Source organism: Sciurus carolinensis, chromosome 9, assembly GCF_902686445.1.
Source record: "Sciurus carolinensis chromosome 9, mSciCar1.2, whole genome shotgun sequence".
NCBI classification, from domain to species: domain Eukaryota; kingdom Metazoa; phylum Chordata; class Mammalia; order Rodentia; family Sciuridae; genus Sciurus; species Sciurus carolinensis.
In genome coordinates, this window is record NC_062221.1 from 140,071,241 (window position 1) to 140,090,387 (window position 19,147).

General features: G+C 52.1%; 1 protein-coding gene across 1 annotated transcript; it reads right to left on the reverse strand.

Moving 5' to 3' along the window:
- Pttg1ip (PTTG1 interacting protein) lies at positions 1-18,413 on the reverse strand. The gene is made up of 6 exons (XM_047564734.1): positions 18,224-18,413; positions 11,837-11,889; positions 8,654-8,762; positions 5,491-5,662; positions 4,666-4,712; positions 1-1,868 (listed from the first exon to the last, which is right to left on the reverse strand). Exons 1-6 carry the CDS (start codon positions 18,336-18,338, stop codon positions 1,831-1,833), a joined length of 534 nt encoding a protein of 177 aa, XP_047420690.1. The 5' UTR covers positions 18,339-18,413; the 3' UTR covers positions 1-1,830.
- Positions 18,414-19,147: the final 734 nt, after the last annotated feature.

Here is a 19,147-nt window from a genome sequence, read left to right on the forward strand (position 1 = left end):
TGGTGCACAAAAGCAGGCACGGAGCCATTTTATTGGAAACTGTTAAGGCAAGGCACTCTGAACGTGGTGGTCTCCTCGAGCTCGTGTGGCTGCCCCTAGCCTCGGTTCAGAGAAAAATTCAACCAAGACCAGCCTCAAGTCACCTGACCTGAGACTCAAATACACTGTATTTAACAACTGGTCGCTTTGCTTTCAACTCAGCAACATACGTGAAACAAACTGATTTTACAGACACAATATCATGTTAATACAAAGTCCATGGAAGTCTATTAGAAAGTGTCTTTTATGAATAAACAAGTATTGACAACTGCTATAACATACTTAGGAATGTTTCAGAAAACTTTAAAAATTACTATCAAATGCCCAAGAAATCAGAAAAATAAGACTAAAGCATTTGTGAAGGGCCATTTCCTTAGTGTGTGAGAATCCACAGTGCAGCTGCTAGGTGACCTGCCCATCACCAGTCCACAGCACCATGGGGAGTGAGGAGGAACGCACAGTTGGCTGCAGGGGCTGCCCACCGACGTTACCAGGGGGAATTCTCTTGAATCAAAGCAACCTGGCAACTGGGAGTATTGTCTAGGATCTTTTAGGAAAAGTGTCCAGCTGTCCGGTCATTAAGAACAGTCTGTTCACTACTCACGTGTCTTGATTTTAAAGAAATGCACACCCTGGGGCACCTGCAGCTTCCCTGAGGAGCTTACAGACACCACCTCAAAGAAACCCTCCAGAAGTCTGAGCTGAAGCGCAGCCGGACAGGCGGCCCGCTAAGGCAGGCAAGCCCGTCTGCGGCAGTGTGTGGAGGGCCCTCTAACAGGCCCAACGCACGGGCTTCCTGCATACTGGGTCTCACAGCGGGGCTGGCCTGCGCACAGAACTTCTCCCTTTTTGGGGCGGACTTGCCAGGACCCATGATCCCAAAATGACCACCCCCAGACAGACAGCCTGACAGGCAGGCAGAGGTCCAACGCTCATGAGAGTATTTCCAAGGACATGTGACTGCCCATCTGCTGGTGGGGTTGGAGGGAAGGTGAGTTGGGCACCAGAGCACCCACTCCCACCTGTGGGCATTCATGTTCCACAGGGAAAGACGCTCAAGTTCTATCAAAGATGCAAATTAAAAAATGTCATCCCAGAGGAGTCTGAACTCTTACATGAAAACATGAGGGGGGAAATCTCTTGGTGGGGCATCCAAAATTTATTAAAAAAAAAAAAAAAAAAAAAAAAAGTAAGGAGATTTAAACTATTCTATTCTTTAATGCTATTCAATATAGTTGCAGTTAGGAAATAAATCCTTATCAGACTGTGTAAGGGACACTGTTTTCAACAGAAAGCTACCTGAGTTAACATGTACAAAGGTTCAAAGAAATGGGCACACAGATGCCACCCATGGATTTTTCTGGGAAATGACAATGGACTGGTCAGCTCACCCACGACACAAGTGAAAGTGACCTTCCCCATCATGTGTGAAGCCTGCTGGTGGAGAGAGGCCGTGGGACCTGGGCTGCTGCAGCAGATCTGCCAGCACCTCTGGACTGTCAGGTTGCTCACTTGGTAATCAGCTTGACAACTGAGACGGGCAGGCGACAGTGAACGAAAAACAGCAAGAGCCCAACGAGATTAACGTCTTGAGCAACTAAATACAGAAACAGGCGGGAGGGACAGAAGGCAATAGCCTGCAGGGGCAAGAGCAGGATTGTCCTTTCAGGGCAGCACCCAGCGCCCTGCTGGAGGCTGGCCCCCGGTGGAGCAGGTCCCCGCCTGTGCTGGGCAGCACGCGCCTGCAGGGCCCGGGACCGCCTGATCTGTCGAACGCATGTTCCACTTGTCCTAAAACTTCGCATACGGGTTTTGTTCTTTAAACAAACCTGAAAGAAAATGATCTTGAATTAGAAGCTGACTGGAAATGGAATGCGTAACAGCAGCATCAGCTGACTGCGTTTCACGTGATTTACTGAGGCTGAGAAAACGGGTTCTCAGCAGGCCGACCCTGCCCCACCCTTCCTGAAGTCAAACCACGGTGGACTTTGAAACTGAAAATTTACCAGAAACAATAATGGTGACAGATCCTAGGAAGTAAAGACTGAATTGACGAAGCTCACAAAAAGAAAGTAAAACATTTAAGGCAAATGCTTCCTTCAGTACTGGCTGGCTAAAATCATACAGAAAAACCAAACCAAAACCCCTCACTCTGAATCTCCTTATAATTGCTGTTGAACTTTTAAAATCAAGGTTACAAAAGGAAGACAGACCACCAACTTGACTAGACAACATAACTGGGATAAAATGTGAATCTAAGCACAAGTCAATCTGTGGTACCTACCCAAGACCAGAAGTTTCCTCTTCCTGTTGCAGAAACACAACTCTTTTTGAGGATTGAACCCATTGCCTCACACATGCCAGGCAAGCGCTCCACCAGTGCAGTAGAACCCCAACCCACACACACACTCTTGTATGACAAAATTACCTAGAGCCAGCGCAACAAGTCTTACCGCAGGTCTGCTGCGGGTGGGGAAGCAGGGGCAGGAAGCAAGAGTGCAGGAACGAGGTCAGGACTGTTTGTGCAGAGGATGGGAGCATCAGACCTCAGGGGAGGAGGCTACAGTCAGTTCTGGCCCACAGCCCAGATACAAAATGCACACAGGAGCAGCCATGCCAAGGCCTTACTCAAGGAACAGCTCCTGGCTCTGATTCTAGTTTGGAGGGAAAACAAGAGGCAAACCATTCTGTGATGAGAAGTTAAATGCCTTCCAAAACCACAAGAAGCGTGAGGACTCAATGCTGGCGTTCTGCTAACTGACCAGGTAACCATGTGCCTTCTCCCACCAGAACTCCAGGGACTTGTTCCACGCAGCCAAGGCTATCCAAAGTGCAGGCCACTCAACAGGCTTTACTACAAGCAGGCAAAGGCACAAGGAGAGGGCAAGTAAACCACCACCATGGCAGAACAGGCAAGCAGCACCCACCCACCCAGAGCCACGCACTGGCCCTTGCCCACACAGAGGTCAGGCAAAGCCAAAGTCCAAGGATTTTAACACATGCGTGCGTGGCAGTGACCAACACTGTACTGGGTGTGTCCATGTCAATGTCAAAAAGCTCCTCTGGACTCTTCAAAGAAAGTTGTATCCAGTCAACAGCTGACACCTGGCATGGATGCCCGATGTCCTGCTCCATGGGGAGCTGCACCAGGAAGCTGGTAATCTCCCACACTTGAGGCCGGGGAATGCACAGGGCAAGGCAAGGGCAAGACACAGGCTGGCCCTGGGGAAGGAGTGGTGGTGGCAGGCTAGGCAGCAGAGAGCAGGCCAGGGGCAGCAGCTCAGGGCAGAGTGCCCCGAAGCCAGAGTGGCAGCCTGCGGAGCAGAAAAGGGCAGGAGCTTCACCTGCCAGGAAGGAAGAGGAGGCCTGTAGGCTCAGAGGAGCACAGGAAGCCTCTGGCCTGAGGTCACACGCCAAGCCAGCAGGGTGGATCCTGGCCACAACCCAGTCTTGGCTTCTTGTGCACAGTGTGATGGGGCAGAGACCTCCTGGTCAGTGGACAGAGCTAATCACTGTGCACAGCACCAACACCAGCAGCAACGGGGCCCCTGTGGCCCTAGCAGAGGAACTAAACCTGCACATATTTAAAATCCTAACAGCCCACACCTGTGTGGAAGCACCACACTGTCTCCTGGTGCTACCAGCTCTGTACTCCCCAGAGCACAGAAGCGAAGGAGTGACAGTACTACTCCTATGGCTGAGATCCAAAAGTACCTGCAGAACGTGGCAGGACTCCAGCTATACTCACTGGGCAAGATCTTGAAGTTCTCCTCATGGGATTTCACCCTTAGCACAGTTCTCCAGGATAGCACAGGGGCTCAGCTGGGAAAGCACAGAAGGCCAGTGGCCTGGGTCCAGGACAGCAAGGAAATGCTAGTATGTCCACCACCGTGCAGTCACCAAATCTAGCACAGACAACTCTTAAATTTGGTGGGCTTCAAAAATCAGCTTGGAAGTAAAAGAGCACAGAGGACAGCAGAGTCTAACGTTCACAGTTGAAAGGTAATTTGGAGCATGATTTAAGGTGCTGGATTTCTGAACTCTTCCAACAGAATGAAAAGTTTATACTGGACATACATGTTCACTCTGGCCCCTTTGAAGTCACCCTGAAACCTCTCCAAACAAGGCCAAACAAGACCAAGCATCCAGGAGGCATAGTAAGAGGCACTGACAAGCCTCAGCTCAGGCCAGTCTCAGAGAAAGGAGGACCGTCTGCCACCTCAGCCCACAACAAGGAGACACAGGCCAGGGTGAAGGGCTACGAGGAGTGGACCAGAAAACAGCCTAACTGCGGTACAGGCACACACACTTGAAGAAAAATGGAGGACACACCAGCTACTGATGGCCTTTCTGGAAGTTAGCACACTTCATGAACAAACAAGTACCCAAGAAAAAGAAGTCTGGCTGAGATTAAACCCTGCCGGGGTCCCCCTCTGAAGACACTCCTGTGATCGTGTGTCAAGCGCTAAGCCTGGAGTAACTCTGGCTGCTGTCCTCAGTGCAGGATGAGCCCACAGAGAGCAGCTGCTGTCCAGGCCCAGCAGCTCAGTCCTGTCTGGGCTAACCCAGGGCAGTGGCCAGGCACCCATTCTAGGCCATCTGAAAGGAGGCGTAATTGAGCCTTACCATATTTTTTTCTGATTTCGTCATGTCTCGACTTCATCTCGGCTCTCCTAAAAAGTGTAAGAAAACACCAGGTAGCATTAAACCACAATGCACAACACCATCTCAAAAACTCACACTTTCATCTCCTCCAGCAGAGGCTCCCAGCCGGGGGCGCTGTGCTGTCAGACCACACCCACCGGGGCAGCCTGTGGCACAGCACTGCCCCAGGGCACTCCCCGAGGCTGCTCAGCAGACCATTCTCCTTCAGTAAGTCAACTCGAAAGCCCCAAACTGTGATCTTTTAAAGTTCCTTTCGTACAGAGAATGCACTAATCAGTAAGTACCCTGCCAGGTTCTGCAGGTGGTTAGGAAAATGCAATTGTTGGCACGTGGCTAGTGCACCCAAGGGTGGAAACTTCAGCAGGACACCAGCTGCCAGGGCTTGAGCCCCCACAGGCCAGCAGAGTGCCATGATGCAGTGTCAGGGAGACCCCATCCGTGCCCCGAGCCTCGGCTGGCTCAGCTAAGTGGACGGGGCTGGGGACAGAGGACTCGAAAGCCCCAGACACTGTTGCAGGTTTAGCAGCAGTCACTACATCACAGGTGCACACATCAAGCCAGACTGTACCACCCCCTCTCTGCCACCAAGAGAAAGCAGACCAAAGCCTGTGCCAAGGCTAGAGACATCCCATGAGGCTCCTGTCAGTTTCTCACGCTTTAGCCACAGCCTAGGACATGCTGTGTACTGTTCCTTTTTTAAAAACAGAAAATGCATGACTCATTAATGTTTTCTGTGGCTCTCCAGATCTGAGCTCCGTGAAGCAAACTCCTCTGCTGAGACCTCACCTCTCCTCCTGCCGGACCCTCCTTTCTTCCTGCTCTCTCATGGCCCGCTCGTCACCTTTATCTGGCTTCTGACTTCTCTTCCGCCGGCAGCAGCAGCAGCAGCAGACAGTGATGCCCAGGAGGACGGTGCCCCCCAAGACCGACATGGCAATGATCAACGCCTCAAAGTTCACTGGAAATCCAAACGCCCAGAGTTAGGACCGTTTCAGATGTGGAACCTACCACTGAAGGCCCCTCCTTTGGCCATGCTGGGCAGGTCCTGGAACACAGGGCCCAGGTGTCTGCCTCAGTCAGGCTGCTGGCTCTGTGGGCTCACAGCACCAGGTCCTCCTGAGACACCTATCTGTGGCTTACAATTTCTAGGTTAACCACAATGAATCAAAAGGACACAACAGCTTCTTTTACTTGAGATTGGGAAGACATTCCCAGGCTAAGGAGGATTAACAAACCCAGCAAGAAATAAAGAACACCAGGCTGTCTATTCATCCTCTCCTAGGACATCCTGAACTCCTAATGTAGTGAAACTTGTAAAAAGAGATTAGGCGCCCTGATGCAGCTTTGTTTATTATTTAAATCAAAGTCAAGAAGATTACAACCATTTCCCAGAAAAACAAACTTCTTTTGGGGTACAGTGACCACCAGACCCAAAAGGAAGGAGTCTGGAGAAGTAGCCTAAGCCACAGCCCCTATGGGGCCGTCTTCAAATCTGAGTACTATTGATACCCTGGGGTTGGACATGGCCGCCTAATCAGTTTCAGCAATGTGACTTAATAGCTCAAGTCAAACCAAAACTAGCTTTACAGTTTTCTCCAATTTTTCTTAAGAGTCTTTAATCTAAAAGCAGTCAAGATTTTTCTACTCAATTCAAACCAGAGCCAATTAAAGAACATGCTACACAGCTTTTACAAATGTGTTCGGGTCCCCCAGTTCGAAGAGTTTACTGAAGACAGCTTAAGAACAAACTCACTGCCACGGCCTCAGTTTGTCCACTGAAGTTAAGACGTGCACCACAGAGAGCTGGTCCTCTCTAAGCTGCCTATCCTGGCAGGTCTGGAAGGTGGCGGCTCTGGTGAGTGAGTTGTTTTTAATAATAAGCAAAGCAGCTGTGGCTAGGCCTTGACCCCTAGTGGCACCAGGAGACGCTGAGGGGCCCACCAAGCTGCCTACCACTGTTCTCCTACCAAGAGTCCTCCCCAGGCAAACACCCCCTCCTCATGCATGGGACAGGCACAGTATGGGCTTGTCCCTGGCAGCAGGCTGCAGGTCCCTCTCAGCCCTCAGAAGTCACCAAATAAGCCAACCCAAGCTCATCTGGAAATCAAGGCACCCTCCCTCTTGCCACGACAAGGCATCTCCCTCAGAGCCTGTGTGAATACACAAGGCTAATAAACTGCTGTTGATATCACCTGTCAGGGCTGGGTGTCATGGTTCAGGCATCTCTGTACCCTGGGGTCAGAATCTTATTTCACAAGAGAACTATCAAGAACAGCCGCCACTGAGAAGGCACTTGAAGCTGACCGTCATGGGACAAATGCAGATCAACACCACAACGAGACAGCCACACACTCGACCCAATGGACCAAAATCAAGATGTCTGCTGTCCGAAGGAAGCCCTGGCAGGGATGTGGAGCAACTTGAAGTCTCACTCAGCTTCCAGGGCACAAGGGGAGGCCACTCTCAGATTGTGTACAGCGGTCCCACTGAGGTGGAACAGACAAGACAAAGCGAGTCAGCACTGCACAGGGTCAGTGCAGAGGCCGCCCCAGGTCCCGAGGGAAGGAGTCTCTGGCAGAGCTGGGAACCTGTATGCACGCACAGACGCCCAACGAACACGTGCACATATGCACGCCTGCACAAGCGACACGGACCACAGCTGCCGCCTAGTGAGAGGGACCTCGGGATGCACGCGCCTGGGTCACGATGAAAGGGCTGCGCTGTGGCTCAGTGGTGGTTGAATGCCCAGCACGCGTGAGGCAGGGCGTTGATCCTCAGCCACAAAAATACACAAATAAGGAAAATAAAGGTGTCATGTCCATCACAACTGAAAAAAAAAAAAAGGAATCACGCATGGAAAGCAGCTTAGTGACAGGCTCGGACGCCAGGACTGCCCAGCCCAAGGGTTGTCTCTGGGTGGTCAGAAAGGAAGCCTCCAGGAAGCAGACAGCAGCCAGCCCTTCTGACACATGGACAGCAGAGAGCTCAGGCAAGCGGGCAGGCACAATGGTGACCGTGCTCCCAACACACCCACAGACACCTGCAATCACAGCCCTGCCTCACACGTGTCTAGACTGCCTGGGCCTCCGAGCCAGAGACGAGCAGTTCCAGGTGGGAGCTGATGGGATTGTGAGGCAGATGTTCTCAGAAAAGAGATGGCTAAGTAAGTTACAGAGGGATCTAAGGTGCAAACATGAAAGGAACCATCTAGTGCTCTAAGAAAATATCAGCTCCTTCACGGGGCTGAAGGCCTGTGTGACCCCAAAACCTGAAGCCACAGAAGAACACAAAAAAAATTCAACTACAGAGAAATGAGCACCAGGTAGCAAGGCACACCACAAACTTAAGGCAAACTAGGAAACAATTTGAATACTACAAGGGCTAATTTCCTTCATAAAAGAACACTGAGCTAGGCACACCTCTGTTGATGCCAACTACTCAAGAGAGCAAAGCAGGAGACTCTCAAGTTCAAGGCCAATCCATGTAATGCAGTGAGACACCACCTCAAAAACAACAACAAAAAACCCACCTGTGAAATCAACTACACAAACACACACACACACACACACAAGAAAAACACAGGGTCATGTTGTGTCCAGGCCAGTCAGGGAGTCCTAAGCTGGAATGCAGACCTCCTGTGGGCTTCATGGGGAGGACGTGAGTACCCCATACCCCATCCGCAAAGCAGAGAAGTCAAAAGAAAAGGCTTCCAACTTACCCTACCCAGCACACCCCCATTGAGAGTCCAGCACTGAGGTGGACGATACTGAAGGAGTCCTGCAGACGACTTGACCTGCCACCAGATGATCACTGGCTCCCTAACTTCTTTCTCACTAGGAGTGTCACAGAACTACAGCAGCATGTTTCCCAGCAAATCATGCTACCTGAGCATGTGACAGAATTTTCAAAATAGCACCAATTTTGCAAGAAGTAAATGAAAACAACTTACCCCAGCAAACGCCCCAGCGTGCAGAGCTCAGCTTGCACAGAGAGCCAGGGGGCAGTATTTTTCTGACTGGGTAGTCCAAGCATGCATTATTAGCGTTGCACCACAGACACTGGAAGAGACCAACCCGAGAACACAATGTGAAACCCAGAGTCCTCCACAGGGGCAGCAGCCCCTCTTCCCAGATAACTGCGATGGCTGTGATCCCCAACTCATGCTCCTTACCCTTGCTGTTCTTAGGTCAATGCCCCACACAGTGGCCAGGGGTCCTGTCGACCCCTGTACCTCAGACAGCTTCCACGACTCACCTGGACACAACCACACAGGCTGGCTGTTCTCCAGGGAGCATTCCTCCCAACCCACTCTCTGCCCTCTGGTGCCACTCACCTGCCACGCTCACGTGCCTGCTGCCACACTGCCACAGGACAGGCATCTGTGCATGCCCTGAAATGCCCAAGGCCTGGTATGCAGTCTGGCCCATAGCAGGCATTCATAAAGGGCCTGCTGAATGGACCAGTGACCACAATGACCATTGAGAGGTCCCGGCACACCCTACCTTCCCTCCTTACAGTGGTATGGAGTCGCCACAGCTTGGAAGACAGGGAAGCCAGACTCAAAGGCATCTGCCGGGGTCAGGGCCTTGGGGAGCCTCACGGGCGCCTCCAAGCCCCTCAGGCTTGGGGGAGGCACTGCAGTGAGGCGGCATCCTCACACCAGCAGTGGTCAAGAGCAGAGCTGGGTAGGGCCCACCAGATGCCAGAGGTGCACAGCAGTCTGGGACTGCTCCCAGAGCCGGGTGCTGGGGCAGCAAGGGGGCAGCTGAGCACCCTGGCGGGCACCCCCGCAGCAGCTAACACACAGGACGGGCCGAAGTATTGCAGTCCCAGCAGCCTGAGTTTGCCAGCCCACACTAGGGCGAGCCTGCTACTACAAATCTTAATGATAAGAGTACTATGGAATTTTCTTCCATATTTTTTAAAGTATCTTTTAAGTTGTTGATGGACCTTTATTATATTTACATGAAGTGCCAAGAATCAAACCCAGTGCCTCATACATGCCAAGCAAGCACTCTACTACTGAGTTACCACCCCAGCCCCAGAATGTTTAATGCGACTAATAAAATCATGATATTTTGGTCTTAGGCTAGGATGAACATCTATTCCAAAAATATTAAAATGCACCCTGGGCTCCCTTCCCCAGGGTGACTGCACAGTACTGCTTTAATGTCTTGCCTTCACAGAGTTCACAGCACAACGTGGTGACAGCATTCACCTTCCACCCCAGAGGTCAACCGTTTTTGGCTAGTTCTCCATTTTCAAATGGTTCCAGTTGAAAATGTCTAGTATTCCACGTTCACTGGAAGGCTGGGGCTCTTCTGTGGTTGTCATTCTGGTGATCTTTTAACTGAAGACGCTAGCACGTGGGGAACAACCCAGGCGGCACCCAGGGAAGTTGCAGGAGCCACACCTCACCTCTGACCTACTCGGGCCCCTCCAAGACAGGCCCCTCTAAGACAGGCCTGAGGGTCTGGGGCTAGCCCCTCTGCACCTGCCCTTTCTGCTCTGCTCTGTGCTTGCGCAGGGGTCAGGACTCGAGCTTTCCCGGACTGGCCTCACCCACTGTGACCTGGCTGGGTTACTCCACGGACTGTCATCACCACATCCACCCAGAGCAGGGCAGCACAAACCATCTTTAGACTGCAAGGCCATGTATAATAAAAAGTTATTTTTATGGCCAAAATGACTTCCAATAGGAAACCCAGAGACTGAAAAGAATCGCCATGAAATAACGATGTCAAGACAGGCTACAGGGGCAGCTTCTCCCAATGTTCAGTCCCACTGACAAGACCCATCTCAAACCTGCACCCCTGCCAGGTGGGGCGAGAGTTGTTTTATAAAAACATGCAGGCTGGGGAGATAGCTCAGTTGGTAGAGTGCTTGTCTTGCATGCACAAGGCCCTGGGTTCAATCCCCAGCACCACAAAAAAAAAAAAAAACAGGTGTTATGCCGGAAACTATCTATCACTCACTTCCTGCTGCTTCCCCTTGTTAGGGGAAGAAACACAGGCTCTGCAGTCCTGAAAAACCTATAAAAACCTAGAGGTGGGGGCAGAGGTGCCACCCTGGACCTTAGGCTGCTTTTTGTCCCAACTGCTGCCCCCTACTGCTAGCCCTCTCTCAACTACTACACAGCTCTGGACTACATGGGGTCAACCGAGAGCCCTTGCCAGAGCTGCTGAGGTGGTGGGGAGCAGAGACTGTGGCAAAAAAGCCAAAGGCCCTGAACACGCAGATGGTCGTGCATCTTCTCGAGGTCTACGTCGGGGTCCTGTTTCCCCACAGCTGGCTCCTACTTCTCCCAGATGGACAGCTGAGCACCCATTTCCATTAAGCCTAGAATGACCCATCCGAGGGGCCCAATGAGTCTCTGCCTTGTCTCATAAAGCAGAGGATTAGACATTCTTGTTCCAGAATGGCTACCCTCTTGCTCAAGGGCACACAGGGATTAAAAGAACTGGGGACAAAATCCAAATAGGCTGGCTGTCTTTCCAGCAGACTGGCCTGGCAGGTACCTCTCCCTGAGTGCCCTCCCCACTCCTGCGAGGAGCGGGGTTCCCCACAGGTACTGATAGCAGAGGCAGAGCATGGTACAGTCGCAGGATGGTGGTTGGAGGCTCTCTCGATGGGCTCATGTGAGGGCAGACTCCACAGCACTGAGCAGAAGAGGGCAACAGGGCCTTGGGTCTGCTGTGGACTCGGTGTCACCCACTCTGCCAACTGTGGAGTCCCAGCCCCTCCGTGAGATGGAGTTACAGCCCCCAACAGGTTCTAGGGTATCATGGTCCTAGAGGGAAGGCCTGGCCAGACAAGTGGCCACAGAGCAGATGCTCAGCCCAGGGACTCTGTCTGAGCACTGGCCACCAAGCAGCAGTACGCCTGAGGCTTCCCGACCAGCTCCGGGGCGGCCCTACCTGCTCTGTTCTCCTTGCCAACCACCTGCAGGAAGAGTGCAACCACAGAACTGCCTGTGTGGTGAGAAGGTAAGCAGGCGTGATGTGCCTGGGAGAGACTGGGATGTATTCAGTAACCGTCACGAAGAAGGTGCCACCATCTCTGCACACACGAGCCGCCCTGCACTAGAGGAAGCGGGTCTGCTGCTGTTCGCATCCTGATCTGCACTACTTACAGAGACATTCTTCAGGCACTCTTCACAGGATCTGTTTGTGTTCTGAGAACAACCTGTGGGGAAAAGACAGGCATCGTGAGGGTCAGCACGAAAGGCGAGCCCACAGACTGGGTGGACCTCTGAATGGAGTTCCCAAGACCCTCCCAGCACCAGCCTGCTTCAGGTACACAAGATAAACATCGACTGACTTCTGTTGCCAGAGGGGACCTGGAAGAGCCAAGGCAAGGGGTCTGCTGGGAAGGAAGATTCCAGCACAGGAACTGTACTTTACGGCTGGCCTCTGGAGGTGGTGAGCCTCGTGGCTACACACCACCACCAACACGCTGAGACCTACTGCTCAGCAGCCTCTCTAGGGACCCAGAGAGGCACAGCAACACCAGCAACCCTGCCTGAAGCAACCAGGTTTGCACCCTTACTGTTAGGGTTCGGATCCCCCGCACCCAAAGGCTGGTGTGTTAAAGGCTTGGTCCCCGACCCAGCCCCAGCCAGAGGCTGGACATTCGGGAAATGATAAGATCATGAGCTCCGACTCGTCAGTGGATCGATCCATGTGATGGACTAGCTATCTGAATGGACTCCTGGGGAGGGGGACTAGGAGTCGGGCCTAGCTGAAGGGAGTGGGCCATGGGGCTGTACCGCCCTGCCCTTCTCTCTGCATGCTGGCTGCCATGAGCTGACGGCTCTCCTCCCCACACCCTTCTGCACGATGTTCTGCTATACTACAGGCCAACACCATGGAGCCAGCCCACTGTTATCATCAGGGTGTCCAGCTGGGGTCCAGGTCCCAGGTGTCCCAAACCAAGAATGGAGCAAGACAAACACAAGTAACAGGCCAAGTGCAGGTTTACTGCAGGTGAAGGAGGAAGCAGCACTCCATAAGACACAGGAGAGTGGGCGGAGCGGGGGGTAGTGAGAGAGAGTGAGAGAAAAAGAGAGAGAGGGAGAGGGAGGGAGGGAGAGAGAGAGAGAGAGAGAGGGAGGGAGGCTCAAGGCCCGAGGTCCAGAAATCAGGGTCTTCTATGCTGATCTGTGGGGCCCTTCTTCCCTATATGGACCTGACTAAAGGTCTCAGTCCACTTGCCCCCACTGGTTGCCTTATGATACCTGATTAGAATACTGTCCAGTTTTCCCCATTGGTGACTTTAGAAAACCTAATAGGATACTGCCCAGTTGACCCCCACTGGTCATTTTAAAATACCAAACCTGTGGCAGGCAGTAAGTCCTCAGAGGCAGGAGCTGTCATGGTAATGGGATCTTTCTTATACCCTGCAGAAGACATCTCTGTGTCCCTGAACTCCTACCTAACACCAGCTCAGTCTAAAACCTCTGAAACAGAGCAAAAACAAATCTTTCCTCATGCTGTTCATCTCAGGGATGTACACAGCAACACACAGCTGACCAACACACTTACCTACAAATCTCAAGTAGAGACGCATGGCCTACCAGCCTGTTCCAGTCACGAGGAACACCTGGGACTCTGCCCACTATTCACAGCACGGCTGCTGCCAGAGAAGGTCAAACTCCAAGTGCTGAGAGCTTCGGAACGCGAGTTGGTCAGAAGTGAAGACCAGGGTATGAACAAGAATTCCCCACAAGTTGCTGGTCAATTGCCAACTGCTTTTCCCCACCATTCCTTACCACACACAGTGAAAAGAGCTCCTATGTCACTGGTTGCCAGTGAGATGCAAATTAAAATCACAAGGAGATGCCCCTGCACACCACGGAATGGCTAACGCTAGAGACTGCTCTGCAAGTGGACGAGGACAAAGAGCAATGAAGCTTGGCCAATGCAGCCATTTTCAAAATGGCCTGGAAGTGCTCAAAATAGAAACAGGCAGCCCTCTATGACTTGCCCGTCCCACTCAGGCACTGTATCCAAGAGAACCTGGAACACATCACTGACCCGTCACATGTCAACAATGCCACACCAGAAAAAGCCCAGACGTCCATTTCTAGAAGGATGGACAGGCAGGCCAGAACATCCACAGTGGAACACTGTCTAGTCACAAAAGACACATAAAACACAGACAATGGACAAGCACTCATGGTCTGAGAAGGCTCAGCCAACGACCATGCTCTCTGCAGCCCCCACAGGTGGAAATCATCAGCCCTCAGCCAAGGAAAGGGCCGCCTGGGGCGGCACTGAGGGGAGCAGAGCACTCTGGACTGACGCTGCATCTGGCAGGGTCAGGGTCCTGGGGGAACTCATCCAGGGCACATTCAACTCTCCTGCATTTCACTGCAGGAAAATTTATCTCGAAAGAAAAACAAGACAACCCTCTGGGTCTAGTTAATGACAGGCACAACAGTACAGGAGACGTCTGCCACTGACTCAAGTGCATCCATGGAAGGCTACGGAAGGACGCCTGGACAGGTGTACCAGCAAAATGTGGAGGCAGAACCTAAGTGGCAGGATGTGAATGGGGACACTGCCTGTCCCCTGTAGGGCAGACCTGAACTAAAACAGCGTCCAACAGAGTCCTAGTTAACAGTCCAGTTTCTCCACATTTTGCTTCTCTAAATAAAGCCTACTTCACCACAGTGATTGCTATTTAATAGTACTACTCAGTCTCCAGCTATGTGCTGTTGGTTTATGTGGTCGTTTTTTTGTAAACCTTTTTTTTTTTTTTTTTTTTTGTGGTGCTGGGGATTGAACTGAGGGCCTTGTGCTTGTGAAGCAAGTACTCTACCAACTGAGCTATCTCCCCAGCCTGTAAATCACTTTAAAAACTTGGAAGAGTAGATTTTATTCAGACCCAGGGAGGTAAAGAAAACTGACCACGAAATATCTCAATTTCTTAAAGCACCATGGATAGGCAGGGATATGTTTTCAAAAGCAACCTGTGTCCTGGTGCTGGAGATGGGGAAACACAGCTATGGAGCAAAAGAAGGCTGAGCTCTGGGACGCAGGGCGACCAGCTGCACCATGAACTTCAGACAATCTGACTGGCCTTTTGAAAACAAAGACAGTTGGAGAGCTATTCCTGATCAATTACTGGACTCAAAACAATGCAGTTTGACATACTTTCAGGAGTGGGAAACACACCAATATTGGGGTAACTGGTAAAATCTGTGTCTGGACCCTATGTTAAACTGAGTATGCAAATGTCACAATATCAGTGTTCCAAACATCAATGCCAAATGTCCAGACTGTGGTAACTACATCGACTTGTGCAGAAGAAAGTTCTTGCTCTTGGGAGAAATTACTCCTGTAGCACTCAAGGGTAAAGGGCCTACCTCAGCAACTTACTCTCAAGGGCTGGTCAAAACAACAAGTAATAAAATTATAATTTGTCAATCTGCAACAAACATTTTTTAAAGAAATAAAATATAAGTGTTTTAAATAAATTTTTTAGTTGTAGGTGGACACAATACCTTTACTTTATCTTTATGTGGTACTGAGGATGGAACCCAGGGCCTCATAGGTGGTAGGCAAGTGCTCTACCGCTGAGCCACAACTCCAGCCCCCAAATATAAGCATTTTAATGTTAAAATACTAACAAGGAGACAGAGAGGGATGACAAAGCAAACCCAGCACTCGGATCCTTCAGCTTTCCTGAGCTGGGGAGCTTCTTCACTTCCCCAGAGGATCGCAGGGCCTGCCCACCATGCCCACTCTCCACTCTGTTTCAACAGTCATCTGCAAGCAAGAGTGGCCCTGGGGATGGTGATGATGATATAGGGCCCTCCATTACAGGATCTTCATTCTGATGTTCCTTTGCAAACTGAAAGAACCGAGCTCCAAGATACACTGGATCACGGGCCAGTATGAGTCAACAGGTGGATGGAGAGGAAGAGGAAGAACTGCCCGGACCTCCTCATGCTCTTCCCACCTCCTCCTCTGCAACATGAACAGGGACATCTCCAACATCAGGCAGTCCTCATTAAGACGGATTCCAAGATGGGAAAGGTCACTCTATCCCCGAGGCCAGCGCACCACACCATCTCGCACAGCTAGGAAGGAAATGTGGTAACTATTTGTCACTGCTCATGAGGAAAGCAGTGTGCATTCCTCAGAAGCCACAGATGACCTTACTCATCACAGGATACAGAAAACCATGTGCGGGAGACGAGAAGACATGCCTGTGGATTTCAAGTGTAATACTGGATGTGAATGTCTAACTCTGAGGTCCTAGGCTCTGAGGCTTCACTTAGAGTCTACCGATTAATTTTAAAGAACTTTCAGACTCATTCACTTTGGAAATTAAATAAACACCAAAAAAAAAAAAAAAAAAGAGTTCTGTCAGAATATGCTAAATCATTACAAATCATTTTTGGTGCTTCCCTAGTTTCAGATGTGTCAACTAACTCATTACAGACAAAGGACACACTAGCATGCGTGAACAGATACTTCTCAAAACCAAGGAAACAAGAAAATATCATCTATCGCACAGCACCTGTCACACGGCAGGCCTCAAGCTGCCATCTGCTCTGCCCACACAGCTTTGTGCCCACTCTGCACGATGACATTGTTAATTTCAGGTGAGGAAAGAGGACATCCACCACTTCTGTAGGAATGAGGTGAGCTGTGGTCATGTCAAAACCACATGCCCAAGCCTCAGAACCTTCTGCATTCACCTACACAGCCATGTTTCTCAGATTGGGCGAGGGTGGGGTATACAGAGTCACCTCCAAGCCTGGTCCCACTGTAAGGACACCCACCAGCTACTGTTCCTTATCAATTCCTGTTGAGTGGTAAAGCTGAAGTCCTTTCAGGGACTGCCTTCCCCAAAGTTCTTGGATTCAGTCTGACCCCATACACAAGTAACATGGGATCCAAAACTCTATCAAGAAAAATCTTAAATTAAAAAAAAAAAAAACAAAACAAAACTATCAAGGCCTCTTTAATTTCATGAATATTGCTCTAAAGATCTTCGATACATTATAGTTACTACTGTTGCCCCTCCACCAAAGCACACAGAAAAGTATTAAAAAGGCGTTAAAAAGTGTGGGTGTTGGATTGGCGTGATGCACTCTATGTCACGTGGTACCCTTGTAAAGGTTGTTTTAAACGCTAGCAGACATGTTCCTGTAGAATAAGTAGTAACAATCTCATCCCAAGCACAAGTTCTATAGAAATGGGGCGGTGGGGAGGGGGGGACGTTGATGCATGGCTGAAGTCACTAACACCCAAGCACACCTGGAAGTAATGTTCCTCTCCAGGGACAAGGTGAACGCAGACCCTGAGGGTCCCTAGGAGAAGAACAACTACACAGGCATGACACTAATGTCCCTTTCAAGATGTTCCCAATAAGAGTAAACAGTCTGTTCACCCAGGAGGGTGGCCACCACCTAGAGAAGGAAGAGATCTTGGTTGACACCCTGGAGCTGCACTTCGGGATGAATTCCCAAGCTGCCCTGGAGAAGTCCAGGGCAGGAAAAATAGAGCAGCTACTCCCAGCTCCTCAGGCTGCTTTCCTCACACACCCACTCCAGCAGCAAAGCACACACAGCTCTGTCCTGTGCTGTCAGACTCTCCTGGATGCCCACTGTTGGTGAAGAGCACTGGTGGTGCATCTGTGCTCAGAACTCAACCAAGACCCCAACCCTGTGCAATGCCAGCTGGTGCCTTCTGCAACACATTCCAAAACAACTGAATGGCTGAAGTCACTAACACCAAGCACACCTGGAAGTGCATTAGAAACAAATACTCTGGCAATGGACAACACTCAAAAAGGTCACAGAGAGAAAAGGTGCTTGAGTCAGAGAATTTCGATAGGGTCTGGTCTAACATGAGCTGAGAAAAATACTAACCCCTGAACAGGGCCAGGTCAACCCTAACTGCAAAGGTCAGGAAACAGGTGAAGGGGCTACTGGCTCTGTTAACCTACACAAAAGTGAGCACCATTTCCGAAACAGGTCCAACCAGACCCCGCACAGCTCAAAGCCTGGAGCAAGCCTGCCAGGCCCTGAGGCCAAGCTCTGCTCTGCCCTCCAGGAAGCCACCCTCCAGAAAGGCTGCTGCGTTCCGCAAGCGTGTGGGCTTCGGGACACGCACTTTCCTCCACCAGAACCCCCATACCCCTCGCCCTGCCTGTTTCTTGGCCAGTCTTCGGAGGGACTGGGCTTCTCCGTCAGGAACTCTGCTGTGGGTCACCACTGGGGTCCCGCGGCTGGCACGGCTGGGACACCGAACGCAGGACGTCCACCACAAGTCTACAGGACAACGCACCCGCACCACCTGCTTCCCAGCTGATGCCACGGCACCGGCGCCCCCTCCTCCGCGCCCTCAGGGATGAAGGAACTGCCAGTGTCCGCCGCGGTCCCCGAACCCGGGGGACGTGTGAGCCGCAGCGGCCAGACCAGGGGCCGCTGGGGCTTGGCCATGCAGAGCGGCGCCCCGCCCGGGACCCTCGCGAGCCCCCGCCGCCCGACCCCGGGCCTTACCGGCTCCGGGCGGTTCCTGCGCGGCGCCCGCTGTGATGAGCAGCAGGAACAGCGCGCCGCCGGCGAGGGGCAGCCCGCAGCGCGGCGTTGGCCCGCGAGTCCCTCCTGGCACCATGGTCGGTCGGCCGATCAGCGGTCTGAACACCAACCTACTCCGACGCCAGCCCCGCGGCCTCTGCCCGGAAGAGCCGCGGCGCCGGAAGTGGGAGGGAGGGGCGGGGCCGGGGAGTGCGCAGCCGTGGGCTCCGACCCGCCTCCGGGCGCGCCTGCGGCTCAGTGCGCCTGCGCAGCGAGGCCCTCTGCCCGGACTAAGGCGCCTCGGCTCAGTGCGCCTGCGCAGTGGGGCCCTCTGCGTAACTGTGGCGGCGAGTCCGGAGCTGGCGGGCGCTGGGCTGTGGACGATGACCTCAAGCGCTGCCACCTCCTTGAGAGCCCCGGAGCAGCGGTGACGGCCCGCGCCTGCCCTTACCTTAGGAACGTCACATTACTGGACGTTCCTTACCTTGTTACATTATCACCTTAACGTCGTTCCCCGCACGTCGAGGACTTGAAAGGCGACCTCAGCACGGATGGGGCTGTCGTCTCGCCCCTACAGGCTTGTCCGCAGCGCAGCAGGGCCTTGGGAGCTGTCGGCCAGGCGCGGGACCCTCTGCCGTCTGGGCGGTCCCCGGGGGCCATAGGTGACCAGATGGCCGCCTATGGCCATGCTCTGGGTCACCCCGCGCCTCTCCATCCCAGAAGGAGGCATCTTGGTGAGGGTGAAACCCGGCAAAGGACAAGTGGCTAATTATCAAAGAAAAGGAAGTGGGTTGCTAAGAGCTGACCTCGGATGGCCCTTCCCCGCTTGGGAACAGGAGGGTCGCACTTTCCAGCACAAGCCATTACCCCCAGGGCTACTCTTTACTGCCCTAGGGCAGGTAGGCC